The sequence below is a fragment of the Patagioenas fasciata genome, chromosome 25 (assembly GCF_037038585.1).
Source record: "Patagioenas fasciata isolate bPatFas1 chromosome 25, bPatFas1.hap1, whole genome shotgun sequence".
Classification (NCBI taxonomy): domain Eukaryota; kingdom Metazoa; phylum Chordata; class Aves; order Columbiformes; family Columbidae; genus Patagioenas; species Patagioenas fasciata.
Genome location: NC_092544.1, coordinates 5011866 through 5037200, shown reverse-complemented (window position 1 = coordinate 5037200; position 25335 = coordinate 5011866). Strand labels below are relative to the sequence as shown.

The 25335-nt window shown below is 51.0% G+C and overlaps 1 protein-coding gene across 2 annotated transcripts in view; it reads right to left on the bottom strand.

The window, feature by feature from the left end:
- Nucleotides 1-25335, bottom strand: part of ARID1A (AT-rich interaction domain 1A) — a 54155-nt gene that overhangs the window by 3168 nt on the left and 25652 nt on the right. The window contains exons 5-19 of one of the 2 annotated variants that reach the window (XM_071799170.1): nucleotides 12015-12255; nucleotides 11587-11676; nucleotides 10736-10903; nucleotides 9832-10147; nucleotides 7886-8031; nucleotides 7687-7796; nucleotides 7264-7470; nucleotides 6579-6786; nucleotides 4626-4758; nucleotides 4094-4266; nucleotides 3774-3924; nucleotides 3513-3644; nucleotides 3306-3402; nucleotides 1065-1938; nucleotides 646-776 (exon numbers count right to left, since the gene is read on the bottom strand). In XM_071799170.1, the coding sequence (XP_071655271.1) occupies nucleotides 646-776; nucleotides 1065-1938; nucleotides 3306-3402; nucleotides 3513-3644; nucleotides 3774-3924; nucleotides 4094-4266; nucleotides 4626-4758; nucleotides 6579-6786; nucleotides 7264-7470; nucleotides 7687-7796; nucleotides 7886-8031; nucleotides 9832-10147; nucleotides 10736-10903; nucleotides 11587-11676; nucleotides 12015-12255 (3177 nt within the window). Of the gene's footprint in view, nucleotides 1-645; nucleotides 777-1064; nucleotides 1939-3305; nucleotides 3403-3512; nucleotides 3645-3773; nucleotides 3925-4093; nucleotides 4267-4625; nucleotides 4759-6578; nucleotides 6787-7263; nucleotides 7474-7686; nucleotides 7797-7885; nucleotides 8032-9831; nucleotides 10148-10735; nucleotides 10904-11586; nucleotides 11677-12014; nucleotides 12256-25335 lie in introns of both variants that reach the window. The other variant, XM_065857448.2, reaches the window with a different exon arrangement.

The window sequence follows — 25335 nt, the reverse complement described above, 5'->3', positions numbered from 1 at the left end:
TGGTCCTCTGAGAAGAGAAACAAAGGCAAAACCAGATACTGACTGTCAGTATCCAAGCTGCCCCCCCTCCACATACATGTGCCTATGCAAACACACACATACCTGTGCAAACACACACATACCCATGCGAACACACACGTGCTCTTGGTTTTCTCTCCCTTCTGGTTAACACACATGGAGGGGAAGGGCAGCACTAACCAAACAGCCATTAGCAGTACCGCCAAGCGGTTCTCACAAGAGCCACAGGTGGCAGCTCGCTGGGGAAGGCCGGTCCCTCCGATCGGCTCCGCACGCCGGCCGGGAAGGACAGAGCCGGAGCTGAACGAACGCCACCAACACCCCAAACACCAGCAGCCTCTCACAGCACCCTCCCTCAAAATCCTTCATGGCCTCCCTACTGCCATTCACCTCCCCTGTTACAGAGGTAACGCACCTCACCAGAGGAGCATGCACACGTTTGCACACCAACAAACATCTAAATTACACAGACTGAAGACTAATCAGCGTACAGCTGCCCAGAGCCCGTGCTCCGCAGGTACAGGGGTGTCCGGACTCCAGCCCTACAAGGGCACGAGCTGCTTGTTGCTCTCTCGCTGACAGAAAACCCTCCAAAATTAGCACTTCAAAGAGAGCATCTGCACCCACCTGGCTGAGGTTGAAGGTCATGATGCTGTTGTCATCATAGAGCAGGATGTTTATGGTATCTAAGGCCCACGTACTTTCAGCGAGCAGCCCAGACTTCAGAGACATCATCACTCTCCAGGCTTCAGGAGTTCCTGTAACATAAACACACAATACTTCCAGCTCCTGGAGTTTCAAAACAAAAAGGAGATACTTGAGACTGCTTTTCTGGACCCACAAAGAGCAGGGCCTGTTTAAGATGATGCACAGGCTGCCTGTACCAGCAATCTATTCGCAAACACCACCAAAATTACGTCAGAAAACACAACTAACCTACAAAAGTATAATTCTTTCAAAGTCAGCTTGGCACCGCTGAACTAAAGGGTAATGGCAACACCATCCCCTCGCCAGGCACAAGGAGAAGAGCAGGAGTTTCCTCTTACCGATATCTTTTGCCGTCAGCCGTCTCCTCTGCTTCAACACAGGCTGCGTAGCTTCTACGGATCCCGGAGGGAAGGTGATGTCTCGTCGGATCATGGGCGGCTGTACAGCTGCTGGTGTGATGTGCGAGGCAGGGACGGGCGGTCCCGCCTTCTGCATTTTCATCCCCGAGTGCATGAACGGAGATTTACTGGGAGAAGTGCGGTTCTCCAGAGGTCTGGGCAGAGGTGCTGGGCTGGATACCTGAGGAATGTGATTCTGCATGCTAGGGGGTGCCTGGTAGTTAGACTGGGGGGGCCTTGTCATGGGGGGCACGGTGGCAGAGGGACCGTAAGGAGGTTGCCGGTTCCCATGGGATGGCCACGGTCCCTCGTGGTTGACCCTCTGGTCTGAATGCAGAATTTCATCTGTTCGAGTCACTCCGTGATACGTGGGTCCCTGGGGCGCGGAGCCGGCGCTCTGCCGGTTCGGATAGCTGTACCCGATCTCGTTGCGCCCCTGCCACATGGCGCCTTGCTGTGGACCCTCCGGAGCCGACTGGATGGGACCCCCCATCATCTGAGGGGGCATGTTCTGCTGAGCGTTGGAGCCCGGGGGAGCAGAGACCCTGTCTCTGCCAAACTGGAAGGGGAACTGGTTCTGCGGCCCCCCGGCGGCCCGGCGGTCAGCGGCGGGGTACGTGCTCCCGTACTGGTTGTACAGGTCCTGCTGGGGGGATGGCTGAGCCGCCTGCTGCTGGCTGGGCTGCTGGGCCTGCGCTGGCGGCAGCTGCTGCTGCGTCTGGCCCTGGCCGGCGCTGTACGGGACGTTGTACATCTCCCCTTCGTGTCGCTTCGCGGGCGGGCCGTAGGTGCTGTCCATCGGTCGCTTGTAATTCTATGGGGAAAACAAAAGCAACGATGATATGAGATTACTTAGAAACGAGGAACCCAAACCTCAGAGGGTAGAACTACTGAGAGCCAGAGGATGCGGCTCACAGTGTGGCCTGTAAGAGGGCGAGACTTGTCTCGTTCCTTCACAAAGCTGGATCGGTCTCTGTTTCAGAGGCCAACACCAATTCCTTGCGGCTGGCTGGGCAGTTTCCCTGCGGGTTCTGAGGACGCGCTGGGGCAGGAGTCTGCCCACAGAAAGGACTTTCCTGCAGAAAACACTCAGCTCCGCTCTACATCCACCACAAACCAAACTGGGCACAGGTACTTGTTTCCTTTCACATTCAAGTATTCTATCAGACCCTGTTTCTCTTATATACATTTCCCAGAAAACAGAGGGTTTTGCTGAAGCATTAAACAAGATGCACTAAAAACTATCGTGCTTCCTGCTTCCTTTCCTGTAGATTTCAAAACACTTCACCGAAAGGAGGAAAAACTATTTGCCCCCCTACTTGAGTGCAAACGTAGAAAACACTCAATTGGCAAGACAAAATTAAAAGCCAAGCTCGCTCTATCTGCTCAGAAGCTTCGCAGTCACGACTGGCTTCAGATGGAGCTCTAGGGCTTCCAAGATGACAAGCACCAGAGTAACTCGAACTCTTGGCTCAGGGCCCCGTGGCTCTGGTTGCAGAGCCAAAGTGCAGAGCAGTTGGAATTATTCTTAGCACAGCTGAGTGAGTGCCCTCTCTATACTCCCCTAAACCAGGACTCAAAATTATCAGGAAAACATTATGGGTCTTGGCACTGATACAAAGAGCAAGTCATATATAAGGATTATGGAAGGAGATGTATGTTCTGTCCTGAAACAAACCTGCTGGGTTTGAGAACGAGGAGTAGGAGGCAGGTCTGGAGCCTCTGTCTGCAGGCTCAGGGAGGCAAAGACAAGAAAACCCCTGGGCTGTGCACAATGATCCACCTGAAACAGCTCCCAGCACGCTCAAGGACTCACTCCAAACAAAGCCACGCAATCACTTGCACCAGAAGTGTTACAGAAACATGACGGGATGCAGAAAGTTCCAGAGAAGCCCACTAAAGCTTCCTGATCTGCTGCCCAACCAGAGCACGTGCGTCTGCAAAATGCACAACTGCCATTCTCCAACATTGTTTTGTTAATGCAACACTGGAAATGCTAATTAAAACTTATTGAAACTATTTGGAAACTGGGAAAAAAGAAATTTCCTGTACAAGGTACTCAATTCTACACATTCATTAAGCAAATGCACAGTGAGAAGAGTTTCCATCCTCCTCCTTTTACAAATTTCACACATAAAGCTATTTCGTCCCAGTCAAATCAGAAACGTCTCCATGACTTACCTGCTGTTGCTGTTGGTACATGGTAGTTTGCTGGCTGGGGAAGGGGGTGCCCGAGGATGTGCCTTGAGTGGAGAATTGATTGCCATAGGAATCATGTCTGGAGGAAAAACAGATGCGTTACTCATCTGATACGACGCACGTTTCACTTTCCCAGTCCCAGAGCTCTTGAAATTGGGAAGAGCTGGTTGTGGCAACACCCGGACAGACCTTTGCTGCTGCTGCTGCTGCTGGGGGTAGCGGCTGGGGGAGTACATCCCCGACTCGGGGGTGGAAGGCATGATGTTGGGCTGCGCGGTTCCAGTTGCTAAGTTGCCCTCAGGTCCCATCCCGGGTTCCGTCCTACGTGGAAGCAAACACAAAACCCCCACGTTTCACGCTTGCTCATTGAACGGAAATAACATGGTCAGAAAAATCACAATAATGAAAATAATTCAAGCAAATCAGGGTCTCCCCAGGCTCAACACGCACCTGACCCTGTCGTAAGGAGCTCCGTAGGAATAATGTTGCCGCTGTCCCATGGCCATGTTACCCATCCCTGGACCCGCAGCACGGTTGTAAGGGTCACCCATACCACTGTTGGGGCCCTGCCCTGAGGACATGAAGGGATCGCTTCCTGGAGCTGAAATATCGAAACAAAGACCAATAAACACGTCTACCTCTGCATTACAAAGATACATCCCATCTTGTGGTGAAGAAAAGTGAGCAGAAGGTCTCCCACAGCACATGGCCAGACACAGGGATCAGCGCTCAAGGGAAAAAGGGGCCGGAGCACACGGGGACCTCCTCACCTTTCCTCATACTGCTGTAAGGATCTTTATTTGGCTCATAAGACATGCGACCCATCATGTCAGAGGTATTCATGCTGGGCTGGTACCCTGGATTTGGAGTCATGGAGTTCCGCTTCTGGAACGTAGGATCACTGCCATCTGCAAAGGCATCCTGAAGGCCCACTGAGTTACTCCTGGGTAAGAAAACCCAAAAAACCACAAACATAGGATTAGAGAGGCCCACAATGCTCCTTGGGATACTTTTCCCCACATGTTCCCTCTCAGGTGTTGCCGTTCCCCAGAAGGACCACAGTTACAATCCTTCAACATAGCCAAGAACTGCCCTTCCGCAATACTGTCCTCAACCCCAATCCCAAAAGTAACAATTATTCACACACAGATGCAGAGTCAACGACGTTACTGCGAGCTGTTAATTAAGGAGCAAAGGCACAGAGCTCCACCAAAACAGCCATGGGTGGTGGCAGCGACCCAGATGCAACCTCACGGTCCCGCTGTCCCCAACAGAGCAGAGGAGGGTGCGATGGTTTCCTACCTGATGCCTGGCAAAGGGGGCATCTGGCTGTGTGGCGTAGACGCTGGAGTTGGTGGCTTCAGGTCTCCTCCTTCTGCCATGGAGCTGCTGGTGGACTGAGGTGTCTGAGGTCCCTGCATTGAGCCTGAACCCGCTGCAAGAACAGAAATGTGGTGTGAGCAGCTTTGTATCCTTAGAGATGCAACCCAGAACCTCCCAGAACATCAGCCCCAAGGAGAGCAAAGAGTCCTTCAAGAAAGAGACGGATGGAACACAGCCAAGAAAGTGCAAGGAACTCAACACTGCAAGAACCTACTGGGCCAGACTTCCCAGGAGAAACAAGTACAGTAACACAAAGCTGGGAGGATACGTTGGTTTTCATCACACCTTCACTCTTAACTACTTTCCCTTTTATATATGGAGCCAACCACTGCCTGGTGTTGCCCAAGTTGATGCTCTACAGTGCACCACGCAACACAGAACACTGTCCTTCTTGCCAAGTGACAACCACGGGCCCATCACCTTCACATTCCCTTTCTACCCAGAAAGAAGGCAGGTTTGAGCCCTCTCCTTCAAGTCTCCCAATCCTTTTGTGATGGAAAGTCCAGCACATGAGCTGAATTCACTCTGAACCAGCCTCCTCTGTCTGCTCTGCCCTTCAACAGGAGTTAATTCACACAGGTTAATTCAAGCACCACTCCCAAGAATTCCTGGAACAGGGAATGCCGGAGATGCCGGATCTTTCACCGAACAACAAAACCCGTCCAGCGAGTTCCTGGGCTCCGCGCAGGTTGCTTTACGCTACAGTGAGCTTTCATCAGGAAGCCCGGCCGTCATGTGCGGTGCAGCTGTGCCGGCAGCTCCAGGAGCGCTCCCCTGCCCCGGCACCGCTGCCACAGCTCGCAGGTTCATCTGCTCCCCGCAGCTGGCAAGAGCTGAACTCTTAATTAATGCTTCCATTAGTTACCATCGCCAGCACCCGATATCCCTCAGCTTCAGCCCTGATGGTTGATGACTCATTTCAGTTATTCATTAAAATCCTCCGAGGTCACATCCAGGGCATGTTTGTTTACACCCCACCTTCCTGGCACCCTGTCCTGTGCTGCGCGACGCCCTCCCAGTCGGGGAGGGCTCCGGAGAAGGAACGGCCGAGACGAGCTCAGCGGGGAGTTTCATTCACGGGCCCTCCCCGCCGTTCCCCTTCGCTCATCAGTGGCAGTTCAGCTCCGCTCGCTTCCCCCAGGAATCCGCCCCTCGCCTGGGTTCGCGAGGCTGAAATCGGCAGGAAGAGGCCTCGAGACATTCCCCGCGTCGCTGCCATTTGGTGTTTGTCCCCACCCCCTGCCGTCCCTCCCACTCACAAATTTACACACAGTTGGAGCTGGGCCAGTTCCACGCTCTGGGAATTAAAACCCAACGACAGACTGATTACGCCTCCCCGGGGACACGCTGCAGTTTGCGAGCAGGAACCCAAGGAGGTTTGCAGGAATCCCGTGCCAAGTGCCCACAAGGCAATACCCAGCCAGCTCCAGTCATTGCCTTTCTGTACACCCTTTGGATTTTTTGCGGGTTACGAGTGCACACTACAAGCAAAACAGCCCCAGCACCAAGAGCTCGACCCAGACGATTGCCCAGAATGGGCTTTGGATGCTCTGCAGCCTCAGAAAGTGTTAACGTAGAACGAGGCAGCGCAATCCTCAGCACTCACAAAGTTTCACAGAAGTTCATTGGACAGAACAGGCTGAAATGAAGCGTAAGCCTGTGCCAATGGGTTATAAAGTCTGCGAGGAGAGCAAAGCACGTGTGTCTGTGGGAAGACACGGCCCTTCATCCAAAGCACGGGGCTTCAATACGACCCACGTGCTTCCCAAACTGTGAAGTTATTCTCCACAGCATGTGGAGTCGGGTGTTCGGTGCCAGAGATTCTCTGGTTAAAACATTAATTGCACACCTTAAACCAGCGTCTAAACTCACCTGGAGAGGGAGGCTGTATCTTAGTCTGAGACTTCTTTGAATCGGCAGCTGCAAAGATATCCGGAGGGGGGTCTTCACCTCGCTCAATCTTGCACTCGAAGGCGTACAGACACTGGATGTACTGCTTCTTCAGAGAGCTGGCTGCGCTGCTGGACGTGCCCACGTTGAGATTTGTGGCCAGCTCGCGCCATTTCTTGTTTTTGTTGACCTGCACAACCAAACAAGAGGCTCTGAACTCCAAATTCCAGCTACTTCTCCCTCCAAGAAGTTTTCTGGGGAGAAATCAACGCTTCTCAGCCGAAGAAAGGATGCGAGAAGGGCTAAGCTGATCAGATATAACTGCGTTCCAACCCAAAAACTGGAGACAGATTGCAAAGCAAATGAACCACGAGGTCAGTCGACAGCCAGATGTGAGGACAAAGACAGTGTCACTCATCTTTGCACTGGACAAAACAGGGAGAAAAAGGACTCGAACCTCACCACAGACTGTTCTCAACCAGACAACGGGAGAGCAGATGTCTGGCTCGCTTAAAGGCTGCTGGGGTTTATAAGTGTTCTTTTAAAAAAGAAACACAGCTAAATGGAAAGGCGCAGCTTACCTCTAGCTACAAATCTAACTCTGAATTGAATCGCCTATTGACTTGTGACTGTGAGCAGCTCTGAACACAAACACCCCGACACCCACCTGAGTCAATCCTCCGATCTCCTTCACGGAGACGTAGAGTCGGTAAAGGTCCAAGGGTTTCCTGCCCACGGCCGGCAGGTTGGTCATGCCCATGGCCTTCTCTTCGGTGAAGGCCAGGTAACGATCTACCCAGATCTTCCTCTCGGGCTCCCCGCCCAGCTCGTAGAGTTTGGTGATCTTCTCATTGGTCGTAGTAGAGGAGCTGGACTTCTGGGAGAAAGAAAGAGATATCAGGACTGAGCAGCACAAAACCAGCTCGGTCACATCCACGGTGCTTTCAAAAAAGCAGCCAGGTAAGAGTTCAAAGTTCTGCTGTTAAACGTTGAGAACAGCTTTATATTAGACCTCCAGTTGGCTCAAATCAATGCCAGGCAAGTGTTGTTTGACACAGGTACCACAAAACCAGCTGCTGCTACATTTTACCTTTGACTTGGATTCTGCTTTTGGCGTCCCATCTGCCTTATTGTTCATTTTAGTCGCAGGTGTTAGTTTGACATCCGCAAGTCCCATCATTTCGGGGCTTGCTGCCATCCCTAGGAAGTTAAAAACAGGTTTTTAAGGCCAATTTCATCATTATGGGTTGAAAAATCCATGAAATGCCCCAGAGTCAGCCCTGCCTTACCTGCAGAGTTGTTCGCCATATTCCCACCCATGGGATAGGGTGGGCCCTGGGGGTTTATCATCCCAGCCATACTGTTAATTCCCTGTCCGTATGGAGGTCCAGTGCCCATCATTCCCCCTTGGTTCATGTTGGGATAACCAGGAGGCCTAGAGAAGGCAAGGAAGAAACAGACGCTTACTCCAGATACTAAAGATTGAGATCTTGTCCTCTAATAAAGCAGGTTTGCTACAAGAAACCTCCTACAAAAGGAATAAGGTGACTTTCTCCAGCTCACTTTTCCAGCAGAAGACCAAAGATCAGATGCTCTTTAAAGCTCAGCTACACTCACGCCAAAGTCTCGTTCTCAAAAGCAAAGGGGATGCAAACCATTTTGAAAGAGAGACTTCAGTTCTGAGCGTTTCCACCCTTCATCTCGTTCTATTACATCCCCAAACTGAACTTCCTTTCAGTTAAGTCACCTTTACAAGAATGATCTGCAAATGCTGCAGCCCTGTGTATTTAAGGGAGAATGCATTATTTGTATAGACGAACAGGGCAGTGCTGCAGCCACCTTTAATGATCTGTCTTTCCTTTTTGTTACCTGTACAAGCGACATTATTTTACATGTATCAGAAAACCTCATACGCAACTGCGGCTCAAACGCGTTCCTCAAAGGGACAAGCTTTGGTGTCTTTATTCATAGAACGATTCTATGATTTATTTGCGTTGGGAAGTTGACCTCTTGGCAGTCACAGGTACCATCAGACAGCGCATTGCAGAGATGGCCCTTAAATCAGGATAAAGAGCACAATGCCCAGCCAGACAACATCTGTATCTAACAGCTTTACTGGGGGAACCCGATTTATAAGCAAGTTGGTGGCTCTCGCTGCACTGAGGGGAGCCACATGCACCTACTCTGAAACATTCAAGTAAAAAACCAAAAACTCAACAACAGCAAACAGTTGCAAAGCTCAGTGCTGAATTCCAGCTCCCGTTCCCACAGCTGCTCATCGAGGCCGTAAAAGGAAGAAGTTCATTACGCTGGACGAGCAGTGCCGTGGTTCAGACAAACGCAGCTGGACGGCTGTCTGGCAGATTTATGGGCTTTACCACACACGCCGCGTCTTTTAAATCACCCATGTAACAAAGACCGCAACATGAAAACAACTGAAGGGATCTCAGAGTTCAACAGATTTCACCTATGAATATTAAAAATTCCCTAAGCACGTCACTGATGATGTATTCCAACACACTGCTTGTCTAAGCTTTACGCTGTCTTTTTTCACACTGAAGATGGATGAAAAAGCCCCCCAAAATGGCACATTTTCAGTGATGTGCGTGTTCAGTATTAACCCAACACTGGGTCACAGAATCCCAGAATGTCAGGGGTTGGAAGGGACCTGGAAAGCTCACCCAGTGCAATCCCCCATGGAGCAGGAACACCCAGCTGAGGTTCCACAGGAAGGGGTCCAGGCGGGTTTGAATGTCTGCACAGAAGGAGACTCCACAACCTCCCTGGGCAGCCTGGGCCAGGCTCTGACACCCTCACCCCCAACAAGTTTCTTCCCATCTTTCAGTGGAACCTCCTGTGTTCCAGTTTGCACCCATTGCCCCTTGTCCTGTCACTGGGTGTCACCCAGAAGAGCCTGGCTCCATCCTCCTGACACTCCCCCTTTATATATCTGTAAACATGAATGAGTCCCCCCTCAGTCTCCTCTTCTCCAGCTCCAGAGCCCCAGCTCCCTCAGCCTTTCCTCCCACGGGAGATGCTCCACTCCCTTCAGCATCTTGGTGGCTGCGCTGGACTCTCTCCAGCAGTTCCCTGTCCTTCTGGAACTGAGGGGCCACAACTGGACACAATATTCCAGGTGTGGTCTCCCCAGGGCAGAGTAGAGTGGAAGGATAAACAGCTTTGACACCCAGCTCTGATACGGGGACCTTTACCAAAGGCAAATCTCCCTCCTCACCTGTTCTGGATGGAGTTGGCAGCCGCGTGCATGGCGGCAGCAGCCGCTTCTTGTGCTTTGCGGTTCATGCCGCCCGGGGGGGGACACATCCCCGACCCCACCTGCGGGGGCATGTTGGCCATGTTGGGGCCGTAGGGTCTGTTCCCCATGGCGCCGTGGCTCATCCTCCCGGGAGGAAGGCCGCTGTAGGGTGGCACGCCGCTCTGCCCGTGCATCTGGCTCCCGGCACCCATGGGGTTCATGCTGCCCCCCATTCCTGGGCTGGGGTAGTTGGCATTGGACATCGCGTTGTAATTTGGCTGCCTTGGATAACCTCCTGAGGAGATAAAACACAAGAGGGGAATACAACATCGTTCAACTAGTTTATGAATCACCATAAAAATCTTCTATCAGCAAATATTTAAAGATCACTAACAGAGATGAGGGGGAGTGTTAACACCTCAACAAAAAGTCAAAGAACTTGGATATAAGCCACATAAAATGTGTTTTGACGTAGCCAAGTAAAAACATCGATTCAAAAGCTGTCTGAAACTCTCCCAAACCTCAGCTGAGCAGAGTGAGCTAAACGGTCCAGGATAGGAGGTAGAAATCTCATTTAACCCTTTCTAAAACGTTTCCTTCCTCTCCAAGGAGAACTGACCTTTCTCTATTACAGTGGATACATAACCTACATATTTTTAAATGAGGAAGGATCCTACATTTGTAATTAGCCCTGAAAGCCACATATTTAACGGATCTCAACATGAACAGAGCACAGCTCCTTCCAGCTCATAACCAGCACACTGGTTTGTATTATCCCGACACTCAGAGGGGAAAAATAAAACCAGTTCTCAACGACAAGATGTTACAACAGAAAGAGCCCTCGTGTATTTGCTGAGCTCAGTTCCCACAGCGGTGAACTCACCTTGAGGTCCGTACTGCCCACCCTGGGGGCCGTAGCTGCCCATGGAGTTCTGCTGGTACGGCCCCATCCCGGCGTGCATCTGTCCTCCGGATGACTGGCGGGGAGATAAGGCTGAGCCGGGCTGGGGGGAGCTGTACTGGGGCATCTGGGGGTTCCTTTGCATGTAACCTGGTCGCCCAGTGAGCGGAGAAGACAATTATTAGTGCAAAGTATTCAGGGGTGCCACTGAAGACGTGTTCTTGGGTAAGAACAACCCCCCAGATCCACCAACAAAATCCTTCCAGCAACAGCCCAGATTTTACAGCGGTTGCTATTAAGGAGCCTGCGTTATCTGCTAAGATAACAGATCCAATTTCCTGTTTTAACCAGAAAAACAAACCAAAACTGGGTGTCACAGCAGCAGACAGTACCAACCCTAGGAGCTTCTTGTTGGCTTTTGTTTTCTCAGGGTGAAAACTATATTCCTTCAGCTCTGAGAGCTGAAACTCTACATCCATTTTCACCCACACCAACCTTATTCTCCTAGGTGGAAAAGGCACGCGATATCGTTGCGAGCACCCCTCGTTTTGAAGCTTGAGGTCATGGGCCTTGGGCAAGCAACATTCACAGGGAAGTGTGTCAAAAGCCAGAGAAAACATCTTACAAGCCAAACCACTCGCTTGGATGGAACACTAAGAGGCTAAACAACCAGCAATAGCTGAATTGACTGGAAGGTGCCTGAACACTTGCAGCTTATAAACCTGGGGCAGCTTTTAAATGCTATTTTGCCACAGAAATCGTGTAATCAGGCCAGGTAATTTTTACCGACGCATCTAGCTTTGCAATTGACTGTTCTAACTCGTGTCACGCACCTCGATCTTGCGCTATGCTCGACTGGTTCATGGAAGGATGCATGATACTGTCCGACTGGCCGCTGGGCGGTCGGGGCGGCATCTGATTGCCTAAAACCACAAAAAGGAAAGCGGTTAATCACCAAAATTGCAGACCACAAACCCCAGGATACAAGAGTATTAAACACCAGAACTACAAACAACTTGAGAAGACCACGTTTAACCACAGCAAAGAAAAACAAAAGCAAGATCAGTCACATTAACAAAATGACACTCGCTGGTTTACCAGCCGTCCCACCCACCCTTGAAAAGTTACAGACGTTTTAAAGGAAACAAATGAGCTCACAAGACCTCAATAACCACACAGCGCTGGCCAATTCCTCCCCATGGCCATTCTAATTCCCCCTCCAGCTGCAGCCCCAGCGAGGGGTGGACGCGAGCAGCGTTACCTGGAACCGCGGCCGGGGAGAGCGGACCAGAGCGGGACTGAGCAACGCTCGCGGGAGATCCAACTGGGGATGGGGAGGGTCCTCTGATGCCTGGCAGGTGAGGAGAGGTATGTGGAGAGAAAGGAGACTGAGCTGGGTTACTCTGCTCTCCTTGACTGCTGGAAATCCCTGACGTGCTCACTCCGGGACTCAGGGCTCCTTCTGTACCCATGGGGAGATCATCTATTGAACCAGACAGGTCCTGCAATACACAGAGAAACACATCAGGCAAGGATAAAAAGACACGGGGCCGTTCTCTCACACGCCACTAAAGAAGAGCGTGTTTCTCCCTCAGGCGCGCTACAAATAGGAATCAATGACCTCGGTTCAAGTTATTGTCAGGAACGAAGGATGTTGCAGGCTGAGGGAGCTGCCAAATGTGTCTTATCCCACTGCCTGTCTCTGAACCCAAGAGTTCCCCAGCTGGTTTGCTCAGCGCTTGCTGATGGTCCAAACAACGGGTTAATTCTCCTACTTGCTGCTTTTAATTCAGTTTAGAGGCGAGGACTTAAAGAACAACATCAACAACACCCGTAAAACTGCAAACAGAGGAGACGATGGTCCATGCGATCGCGGCTTGGAAGAGAAACGCGGCTCAGCCTCTGAAAGACAAAACTCCTGCCTTGCCATAATTAATTCATAAACCTCATACGAGCTGGGAAACGACTCACTGGAGATGGATAAAAACAAACTAAACAGAGATTTCAAAGAAAACCATAAAATACTCTTCAGGGTTCCCTCTTCCCTTTCTTCAAAGATAGCAAAAATTAGCAGCTGCAATATCGGCCTGCGAAGTTCAGCTTTTCTTGAAGGCAAGGCCGGAAAACACCCTGGAAAACATGAAAAGCACGAAAAGCTGAAACCTCCAATTGCCACAGTAGCGACTGCAAAGCAACGGCACCAAAAACCAGCTGGCAAGCCTGAAAACTGGGGACGCTTCCAAGAAGACGATGAGCAGATCCAACATTCACAACTGCACGAGCTGCTTGATAATCAGGTGCATCAATTATTCAGGCTTGGCCCCGAGTAAATGAGTAACAGTCCAAGGGAGGGTGAGCGGTGGCACTTTGAGCAGAAAGCTGGGAAGTTGTAACTTGTACAATCTCTGCCAGAGATGCGAAGGATCGCGCAATGTCAGAGCAACGCTCACCAGGGCTTCATCCCTCCTTTTTGAGTCTTTCCGAGCGACCAAACCTGGCTCGGAGTGTCCAAACTGAGCCCCAAAGGTGTTTCGGACCAACTCCCTGTGCGCAGAATCCAGCTGAGCGGTGTGAACGGAGCCAGCCCCGTTTAAAACACCGCGCGGAAAGGCCGAGCCAACCGATGAATAACTTGGACGCCCTGGTCTCGTTCACGCTGAGGGGAAAATGGCTCGTTTAGCAGCAGTTTGGTAACGTGTTCCCAGCTCTGTGCGGTGCGGGAGGACCTCGGACACAGGGTAGCGCAAACTTAGCAACTTAAGAGCTTCGACAACACTTAAACAACTCCTGTCTGGTAGGTAATGTGAGAAAAGGTTCTGATGGCACATCCCAGCATCTAAGCTGGAGAACAGCACGTTACCCCACCCCAGGACACAAAAACTGGGGTTATAGAAGAATAAAAGATCAGGAGATCCCCACAACCTCCTCACGCTTGTTGGATGGACAGTGACGTTCAGAAGGACTAAAGGGGCGAGCTGGGCCTGACACTCGGTTGGTGGCTGCACCAGGGCAATGTGATCTATTTAAGAGCAGAATTTGATCAAAACGCTTCTAACAAATGCTGGCAAACGCCCAATTTGAGCTGGAAACACCAGCCGCTTGGTGGGACGACTCAGTGCATGGCGTGTCCGTCCTCCCTGTCCATTACCGCTCCTGTCTGAGAGCATCTCCCGCACAGCGGCCCCATCGGTGCATTGATTACTGCTGGAGTATAACCTTCCTGAGAAAAAAAACAGCACAGCTTTGTTTTATTTCAAAAAACGGCAGAAAAAGCCTAAAAATAGCATCTAAGAGCTCTCGCCATTTTCGCTACCTTCCTATTGTAACACCTTGCTCCTTTATGCTGCTACGTGGGTTTTTTGCCCCAGGATGACTTTGACAAACCCACGTTCCTCCTGTGGAAATCATCTCAAGTGGGAGGAAGGAGACGGTATTTCCAAAATTGTGCATTAAAAAGGATCAACCAACACAAACAACAGCAGAGCGCTCCTCCCCAGGACTCACTCATTTCAGCCACCGCTACAAGACACACTCGATCCCCTAAGTCAGCGAAGGGATCAGAATGTCCAGAAGTCAATTCAGTCCGCTCTAAAATTGGCTGGAAATGCTGCTATTTCCCTTAAGTACATTACGGTTCTTTTAGTCTGGATCACCAGCTGCATCCGAACGGGGGTTTCCTATCATTGAAATGGAGCTGGAGGCCAAAACCCTGCGCGGCTTTCAATCCCCAGCACCATGAGCTCAGAGCGGTTAAACCTTCACACCAGTGGGGCAGAACCTACAGCTGCTTAAAGGGGAGATTTTTAGGCTTTAAGGAAAAATAAAATGCATTATAAATGCACAAAATAGCAGCACGGAAGGACAGGTATGGAGCAAGATGTGAAAACTTCCTTCTGTTATCGGTACAAGCAACAGGCTTCTCCCATAGGTAAAACAGGAGGTTTTGCCTCCAGGTTTTGAGGTCACTGCTACATGGTACAAGCGCCATTCATACACGAACGGGGCAAACTAAGAGGTTACGGGTTGGTAACGTCAGGCACCAAATATCTGCAAGACAGAAAACGAAGCAACGTTAAAAACTGTTTGAAAATTAACTCCTTAAGTAACTAGATAAAGATCTTTAAAGCTGATGTCTTCGACCTTGCCGATGCATCAAAGCTGAACCGAAGCGCTGCAAGTCATTTAAAAACATTCCGTTTTAATTAGGCGGGTTAATACGGGGTTGCTTTCGACATGCGAGCGAGGGCCCCTCTGCATTGCTAACATACCATGGCGGAGCTCACGGCGGAAAAACCGCCTCCGAGCCCTGCGCATCATCTCACATCATCAGCTGAAGTGAGTGAAAAGCGAACCACGCATCAACCTTTCTCAGGTGCTGGATGCGAACTGGAACAGGACCATAAAAATCAAGTCACTCATAAAGTGATTTTCACCTCGAAAGGTCTGTAAGTTGTATGAAATGCGACAATAAGCAGTGTTTTCTGAGGCTGTTCCTCAGCAGGACGAGGTTTCTCAAGAGCAAAACTCCTGCAAGGGGAAGAGAGAAGCAGGGACCAAACACCAAAGCGCCAGCAGCTCTTGGGTAAGGAGCTGTTTTCCACCTACCGAGTTATTTCCTCGGGATGCCAACCATCCAGGCACAGTGTTGGTTTGTTAACTAAACCTACAGGACACCGTCCAGCTCGGATTTTGCATCCCAAAAACTAAGGGGAAAGAAAAAATCTCAGTCTCTCTCTGTTTTGAAGGATGGAGGGAGCGGAGATGCCTTTAATAAAAATAAAGAGAAGCTCATTGACTAATGGAGCTCTGGTGCGTTCTGGATGGAGCCCAAGAGGAGGGGCCGGGGGGGTGGTTTTGCCTCCCACGAGCATCGGGACACGACCTGGAACACAGGGCTCCCCCATCCCCTCCTCCGGCAGCGCTGACTCTGCCAGCTCCACGGAAACGTCAGGGGCTGGAGAATTTCCTCACGTGTTTCCAATGTGTTTTTTTTAATGCATTTTATTGCTCATCTGCCATGCAGATCAAAAAAAAAACCACGCTGGAGGGATTCCAACTATTTCACACAGAATCTCACACTCCCGGCTGGCTGCAGCCCCAAAGCCGGGCTTTTCTTCACTTGAAATACTGCCCGGTGTTATTTTGGGATGTGACCCGATAGCGGGAAGCCCACGGGGACCCTGCCACCATAACCGTTCCAGCTGCGTTGGGCTGCCCGGTGCCAGCGCGGTTGTCGGTGCTGCCGGCAAACCAGGATTCGGCCGCTTGTGCCTTCTCGTCACAGCACAACAAACCTGAAACCGCACGATCTGGTACCCGACGGGGGGTCAGGGGAGTTCATCTCCGGCAGGGAAAAGGTTGCAAGTCCCGGCAGGACCGGGAGCCGGTTAGTTCACGCTGCAAACACCAAAGGTTTCTTTGAGATGAAAAGAGGAGCCACCATTTCGCTGTATCTGATACAGCGCTCGTTTGTTAAACAAACACCGAGATGAAACGACGAGAAATACTTTAAGATCAAGGTAAGGAAATCCCAGAGGAGGGAAGATTCAAAGCTGGAAGAGCGGGAGGACCGGCCAGAACGCAAATGGGTGTCCCCGTGGGGCCCGGCCCATCCTTGGTGTGGATGTGCACAGAGAGCACGGGGATCGTGGCTCTGCCACATCACCAGACAGCGCTCGAGGAAATTACGACCTGGAGACGGGCGTGTGGTGGAGCTTATAAATGCCATAAGGGCAGCTGTGTGCGTAAAGATGCTACGAGCAAGAGAACAACGGCTGCATTTATTCCCCAGTTCTTTCTGAAAGGGAAAAAGCCTCTCCACTGCTTCTAACTGAAACAGCTGCTCTCTAGTAGAATTCCAGTTTCTCTGCAGTTTCTTCTTTGGTCATTCAAGGCTTAAAGATCGCAAGCTTGTCCTTCCCTTCCCCTTTATTTCTACACCTTGGTCACTCTATCGCAAAACTTACGAGGCTGATGGGCAAACCAGGATCCCCCTGCTGTTCTGGGGAAACTGAGAGGCTCGTTCCTCCTCCTGCGCTACAGACCATGGAATCTTGCGTCTGCTGCTTCACAATGTGGTCTGGAGACCTGACCATGCTCCATTTACACCAGGCTTACAGAAGTGCTTCCCCTGGAGAAATCAGAAGCTGGAGCTGAGCACCACAAGCTACAGTAGAAATTCAGTTGAAAATGCGCTGTTCCAAAGGCAACGTAGCTTTGCAGGTCCTGTCCCATCCCCAGAACACACAGGTTGTCCCAGGAAGAACCACCATCCATCTCCCTCTGCTCTTCCACCATCGGTTATTGTGCGGGTGACATCAAGTCAACCTTTACAGCACCAAAAGCACCTTTCAGACGAGCATCGTTTGTGGTGCACGGAGGGGCTGGATGAGACAATGGACGCAGGATGGGTGCGGGATGTCTCTCCAATAAAACCTGCCTCCACGCCTCGACCATTTCTGGAATGTAAAGCGAGCGGAAGATCCTGTTCACGCTCTGTTCCCGTGTGCTCTGCACCCTCTCGCACTTTGGGAGGAGTTGGGTAAAAAAACCCCAAAAATAAATATATTTAAGATGCCATTTTACCTGTTATTGATTCACTTATGTGTGAGAAACATGTTCATCCACATTCCCAGGCTACCCAAGATGATTAAAGACAAATAAAACCAAAGCCTAGCAACACGAGCTGGTTTCTTCTTGACCATATAGAGCTTTCCCCCAATGCTGCGTGGCTCTTACCTCTGAGACACTGCAAAGTCTGGTTTTAGTTTAACAGGGCAAGATCCCTTTCTCCTGGCACCAAAGCCAGGGGATGCCCAGAAAGGAGATCAGTGTCACGCTGGCGTGAGCTGCACAATACGCTTCTATGTTTCATTAAAGCTTTTTAAGTTCACGGCCTCGCCTCTTCTATCTCCCTTCAAATGGGACAAGATCAGCCAGCGGAAGGAACAAAGGGGTTTAATGATGCAATGAAATCACAGTGTTTGGCCCCTCGGATACGTCCCTGGAGGCTCAACCTCTGATCTGAGCGAGGACCACACGTGAGCAACCAGAAATGGGACGGGTCTCGGGTTCTGCAGCAAAACCTCGTGGAGGAAAACCGAGGATCCTGGTTACAAGACTGAGCGTAAGGACATTCGGGACCTCTGAAGTGCCGCTTACTCACCCAAGCAGCCCTTCGGTAAAGGAAATGGGTGCTAGACCTCTCCTACTTCAAGGGAAAACCACCTGCCCACTGAAACAAGTATCAGCAAGGCAACACCATCTCGGCGTCAGCCTCTGCTACGTGGAATCCATATTCCCTTCCTGAAGCTCCTCTCGGGCATCAGCGCTGACAACAGCAAACCTAAGATGGGGACCAGAATGTGCCAGAGAGATTCGTGCAGTTTCCTCGCTCAAAAAGCAGCTGAAAAGCTCGTTCTTGCCGTCTGGCTGTAGAGGAGCTGGTAGGAGCTGTAGCTGCACTGCAGGAAAGGAGCGTTGGAAGGAGCCGCGGGAGGAGGGGCTCGCTGCCTCACCAGGAATTTCACTCCGGTTGCAAAAATAAGCTGCGGTTCTAATCCACCTTGGTGAGTCGAGGGGAGTCCGGTTGTTCGGCTGAAAGCAGGTACAAAATAAAGAGAGGACGGCAGCCGGAAGCGCCGCTGGCTTTACTACATTCCTGCAACGGGAGAGCGTGCGGAACAGCCTGCGCTGCTACCGCAGCAGCCATTGATTTTTCAGAGGTCGATACTCCACTCCCACAGATCCACTCGGCAGGAGCTTTAATCACATCTACTGCTCCTACCCCTGTGCCACCCCCTTGGACCTTCCCCCTCCAAATAAAATTAACAAAAAAGGAGACTGGGGGGCAAAGGGGTTTTTCTCCCCTCTCCGACCACTGAGCAAACACAGATTTCATATTCTCAGTCTTTGGAGGGATTCGAAGGCTGTAGTTGCAGCACCAAGTATGGAAGGAGTGATGTGATTCATCCACAGAACAAGATGTCGCTGAAGGGAAAAGCCCTGGCCTGGAAGGGCAGCGTTCCCACCGAAGCTCTTTCGAGGACCCTGGGAAACGCAGCAGCAAAACTCTCCAGTTTCCATTTAACCCTTTGAAAGCCGCTCGGCCTCTAAAAAGCACGGCCAGGTTTATCTAAATGTTGATACAACACAAAGCATTCTGAGTCGTGTCACCTGGGTTGACATCGAGGCGCCACCCAGCAGCGCTGTCACACTGAGGGACAACATCTCCAGCCACACGCTGGCCCTAAAACAAATTGCGGGAAGAATGTGTGGAGGACGAGCAGCAGCACAATGAGCAGCAGTGCAGCAGCACCTGAGGATGCTCTTGGCAACGCTGATGTTTTGGAGGGTGTTTGGGATGTGTGGGTAAAGAGACCTACACGTCAATCACATCCATCAGCAGGGCCGATCCCACCCTGGGAAGGTGAGAACCCGGTCCCGGTCTCACACGACTGACCATAAACCCTTTAAATAAAGAGCTTTCTTCATCTTCTAGAGGTTTTCCAGCGCTCTGCTTCAGTCTGAAGAGCAACCCCAGATCATATAAATCGCTCCATTAGCGTTAGTTGTCCCTCCTGTCGCCGGCCGGGAGGATCTTCCAGCTCCCTCGGGATGGTGTTTTCCAGCCTTCAATGTGTTCCATTTAGACTCCGAAGCATTCAGTCCCTCAGCATGCAATGGTGCTAACACACGAGTTCGGGGGGGTGAAGAAATGTGGCAAAGGCAGGAGTTTGAAACAATTAAAACATTTTAAAAGTTCAGGCCAATGCTTTGGATTTTAAGACAATTCACAGCTTTTAGTATTATTGGCCTCCTTGAAACAATTAAGAGTGACAGAATCAATTCCTAAAAACGTAGAAGGCAAGAAGATCGTAGGAGAGATTTCTAAGGCATCAGGTATTTGCAAGGCTGATGAATCTGCTGGAAAAAGCTCTGCAGAGACAGCTGAAATCCAGCAGCTCCTTCCCAAAGCCCCCGGGAGCTGTGAGGACACGAGGGGCCGCGCTGACGCCCAACACTGGCTGGGGCACCTCTGGAGACACCACGTCCACCAGGAACCGTCTGCAATGCTGGACCCGGGTACCGTGGGACAGAGAAACCGGACAGACGACTGGAAAGAACCACGGAAACTCTGCCCTGGCTCAGAGCGGCGAGCGCGCACGGGAAGAGGCGACAGAACCATGGAAACCTGGCTCAGGCACATGGTGACGTGCGCCCGGCGCTACCTGCAGGGCCAGGGTGCCAGAGCAGCCCATTCCTGGAGATGGCACTTGAGGAAGTTCAACTTGCTGTTTGTTTGGTTTGGTAAATAGAGGTTACTACTCTCCTGGGTAAGACCTGATTCAAAATTGTAATTAAAACCAATTCTGCAGCTCCTCCTCCAATTATCAGGACTGGTGTGAAATCACCTCGTATCCCCGAGGTGCTGGTGCAGCGCAGCCCTGGCCCCTGCCATGCCCCACATTTCAGCGCCATGCGGAAAGAGTTTTGTCGGTGGCGTTTCCGACCGCGCACGTCTCCGAGACGAGTCCATCCAGCACGCCCAAAGGACGCCAGCAGGAAAACGATGCCTGTAAAGCGAGAGCTCAGGTGTGGCAGCATTTAAAACGCGCGTGGGGCTGCGGGCCAGCATTAAACACCTTCATTTATCCCCGCGACCGCTCCGCGCAGCAGAGGAGGTCAGAGCGTGCGACATCAGGTGGGGTGGTTTGATGGAAAGGGAGGAGGACGAGGCTGCTCCGTCCCACGTCAGACTGACAAGAGGCTTCCGCACACTTTAAAGAGTCTCCAATGACACCGAGTCAGCAGCAAAGAGGAAGCAAAAAGCCCATTTCTGTTTTACAGAAAGTGCGTTTCGCAGCGAGGTCACGTCACAGCGCGGTTCGGCAGACACCGAGGGGCAGCTCCGCGTTCCATCCGCGGCAGCGCTGGGGGTGCGTGCGGCAGAGCACAGACTATTGTTCGGGATCCAAGAGCAGAAACTGGTCATCCTACAGCAATTTCCTGATTTAACACTGACCCGCCTGCTCGCTCCGGCCTGGCCTGAGAGAATGAGATCCCAGCCCTCTCGCCCGCCTCCCCGCGGGGTCACTCTCTCCTCTTTCGCTTGGGTCCGTGAGCGAAATTGTTCCTAATAAAACGCAAGGCGGGGGGTTCGGGGAATCTGTGCGAGGCGTGCGGGCAGGAAGCAGAGCTGAGCCGCTCGCGACCAGAATAGAAACAGGAAACGAGCCCGGCACCGAGCAGAGCCGCACCAGCGGCTCCCAACAGCAGCGGCTCAGAAACGACGCTGACTGGTGGTGGAACCTCCACACAGCGCGGTGTGGGGACGGAATCACCAAATTACAGGGACAAGAAGGGACCTGGAAAGCTCATCCAGTGCAATCCCCCATGGAGCAGGAACACCCAGCTGAGGTTCCACAGGAAGGGGTCCAGGTGGGTTTGAATGTCTGCAGAGAAGGAGACTCCACAACCTCCCTGGGCAGCCTGGGCCAGGCTCTGACACCCTCACCAGGAAGAAGTTTCTTCTCATCTTTAAGTGGAACCTCCTGTGTTCCAGTTTGCACCCATTGCCCCTTGTCCTGTCACTGGTTGTCACCCAGAAGAGCCTGGCTCCATCCTCCTGACACTCCCCCTTTAGATATCTGTAAACATTAATGAGGTCCCCCCTCAGTCTCCTCTTGTCCAGCTCCAGAGCCCCAGCTCCCTCAGCCTTTCCTCACACGGGAGATGCTCCACTCCCTTCAGCATCTTGGTGGCTGCGCTGGACTCTCTCCAGCAGTTCCCTGTCCTTCTGGAACTGAGGGGCCACAACTGGACACAATATTCCAGGTGTGGTCTCCCCAGGGCAGAGCAGAGGGGCAGGAGAACCTCTCTGACCTACTGACCACCCCCTTCTAACCCACCCCAGGTACCATTGGCTTCCTGGCCACAAGGGCCCAGTGCTGGCTCATGGTCACCCTGCTGTCCCCAGGACCCCCAGGTCCCTTTCCCCTACGCTTGGGGAAAAGCTCAGGCGGAGGAGCCTTGATCAGGAAAACAACACTTCCAACTCCCTGTATTGCCATAACTTGGGATAGGAGCCTTCATATGGGCATTGCCCTAGAACACTCCCATCTCTCTATAGCGTGTTTTGGGTGTTGTGCTCCTGGGGTGTTTATCTGCACATCCAGTGTGCTGCCCGGGCACCCAGCACAACCGCCCTGCTTTGAAACGCATCTGCACTAATCCCTCTCTTAAACTCAAAAGGCCAAATACTAACCAACCAGAAGAAGGAAGTCCCACATGGAAAATAACTTAAAAAGGCCTGAAGTAACCAGCAAATTCAACTCTAAAAGGTTCTTTTCTCCTCCTCCAAAAGAAACGGTCAAAATGATTCATTTTGAGCTCAAAGAATTTTTAAGAAAACATTCATTTCCTGGGCTGCATCTCCCTCCCCATCCACGGCGGCTTTGACAGAGGTTTTTGCCGCGGTTCAGCCTGTTGCGTTGATTATTTCCAGGTCAGGGGACGCAGCTGACAGAGCTCAACTTTATTCAAGTGTCTGCCAAGCACAAGCTGCAACGACCACCTGGGAAGAATGGAGAATCCAAACGGTGCTTCCCCGAAAACCTCCACAGCGTCCAAATTCAGAAGCTACTGAACCCCAGAGAGGGAGAGGTGACCAAAGCAACGCTCCGTGTACTCAGGGCCGGGTTCCTGCACACAAGCCAAACCCTGCAGCCTCATTTCTCACCCCTCTCCACAAAACTTTATCTTGCTAAATCAATCCTGCAGAGATCCGAGACCAGAACGCACATTGAGACGTTAAATACGGATCAGGAATTTGGTTTTGGTTGGTTCTATTCCTCCTGCCACTGACAAGACACTTTTCAGACCTGAAGTCAGAGATGAATCAACGCGAAAAATGAAGCTGAATGAGCAGAACGGTTTTCCAATAGCGCAAAATACTGAGATTGAAACAATTCCCACTCTCCCCACAAGACAAAACCAAGTTGCCCACGAACGGGACGGGGTTTCTCCCTCAGGCCTCGCAGCACATTGACCAAAACAAGCACACTGACCAAACCAAACTAAGGCCATTCTGAGCGAGAATTCTGGAACCTCTGTCCAAGCTGCCCCAGTTTTGCTTCATCACATATTTGCTGCAACAAAAACCCAAAGGTAACGTCGCCATTCCAGGACCTCCAAATCCTTCCTCCAGTCCCTCCCCACGCAGGATCTTTCCTGTGGAAGCACCACTGAAAACATCACTTCTTGCAAAAGCTTTGCTTTCCACAGAGAGGAAAACTTCACTGGAGAAAGCCTGGAAGGTCCAGTGAAAAGCAAACGCAAGCCAGTCTATACTGCTATCAAATCAGTCCTGCTTATAAATGGCTTCTGGCACCGACCTAGAAGTCCTCATCCATCTCAAAGCCATCAGGAAATGGCCATCAACTCCTTCATGCAGCCCATAAAACAGAGACTGAGGCAACAGAACAATCTGTTGCATGTTTCCTAACAAGATATAAAATTCCTCCCAAGAAACCCTGAAGTCCGTAGAACTTTGCGCAGAACTGATCAGCAATCCAACCCCAAATGGGTGTCCTAACACCCTCTTTGCTACCCCCTATCAGCACATTCCACATCTAAGCAGAAGGTAATTAATAGCTGGAAATGTGACCCCTAGAGACACAGAACCCAAACCTCAAAAGGCAAAACACCAAATAAACCGGGTAAGACTCGCTGGGAAGAATTCTTCTCCTAAGTAGAAGAGAATCAGGCATCTCCTAGGAGAAACAGATTTATACTGAGGATGACTATTCCTCTATTACACCCAGAGACAAAGGACGGCACTTCACTGCTCCTGCACACAAGAGCGATCGCGGTTGAGTTTCGCTGCGATCCTGACAGAGCCTCCCTGGGGAAACTGCGGATTCCGCAGAGAAGTTCTCACCTAGGGCACGAGGAGCAGCCGGGATGCTCACAGAGACGCTGTAAAACACATCGCTGAGCTCAAGTTAGCGCAGCGGCCTCCCCCAAAATGCAGCAAATACAATCTTCAGAAAGGGAACAAGAAACCAGGAAATACATAATTAAGCTGGAACAGCAGCAATAGAAATGGAAGACCAGGTATTTTGCTGCTTACAGGTAGAGAAATCAGTGATTTGACACTTTCTGCTGTTAAAAGTGTGAGTATGGGAACATCGTCAGGAAAAATTTAGTGACGTAAGAACATTTATCAGGAAGGGATCGTGAAGAACCCCCCGCAGAACGATCAACGTGACGTTCTCAGACAGACCCTGACAGAGCCAGCAAGAGCTCGTGGAGTGAACAACCCAACAACATCACCATCGGGAGAGCAGCACCTCCTGAAACGGTGACAGGACCCAAGAAACAGTCCCCTCTTCATTGTTTTGAATTCCAGCATTAGTGTTGATGTACAATATTAACGTGTAAAGGCCAAAGATTTGTAAAGGTGCCAGGTACATAAATTTCACACTTTGTAAGCACCTAAAAAAGCAGCAACCTCCTTTTCCTGCTGGAGCTGATGTACATTTAATTAAAGATGATACACGGCACGATTTGCCCCCATTCCAAGATACCCAGCGAGCCACTCCGCGAACGCCCCCCGGGGCTCGGAAAGGGGCTCAGAACTCCACAGAAAAAATTAAAAGCCCACAAAACTAACTAAGCTTCTGTAAGTCATCCATAATGGCAAAACAGGGAGCCAGGAATCCTCCTGAGCAGGATAAAACTTCCTAAAGCAGACAGACTCAAGCAATAGAAGGAAGATAAAAAGAAATTGATAGCGCCCTTCCACGCAGCTCTTTTGTTTCCAAGCACTCCCAGGTCAAACTTTGTGCATGAGATTGATCACTGAAACCAAGAGTCGGCTGCCAACACCTCCCACGTTCTCCCCATCATCGCTCTCCACTGCTTCCTCAATTCACAGACATGGGTGCTGGTCTTGTCCTACCAGATCCTGAAGAGAGGACAAAGAACCATCAGACACCTACAAGAATAAGGTTGAGTTTCTGCAGGGGGGTCTCCTTGTTTTGAAGTTTTCCTTACTGAGGAACAGAAGGTCCAAAAGTACAACAAGCTAAAGACTGCTGGATGTCTGAAATGCAAATTGTTTGGTGATTAAGTCAGGTAAACAAGGTGTTTCAAACAGAAGGGAGCTTATAGCAGGCCTACTCAAACAGCTATTCTTTGCACCCTGGATTTGTCTCTCTAAAGTATCTGATCAAAACTGGTGGACATTTAAAACTTCCAAACAGGATCACAGAATGACACAGAATCCCAGAATGTCGGGGGTTGAAGGGACCTGGAAAGCTCATCCAGTGCAATCCCCCATGGAGCAGGAACACCCAGCTGAGGTTCCACAGGAAGGATCATATTCTCTTATTTCTAGGGATCCAACGATCTTCTCTTCTCCTCTTGGGTAAAAGGAAAACTCGCAAAAGGCCCAATATACATATAACCGCAAGGTATAAAACAAAGTCCCGCTTGGTGCTGAGAAGGAGCCACTTGTGCTAAGCAGAGCAGCTAATTCCTATAATCTGAGTCAGAGGGCGCTGATTGGGAGGATTCAC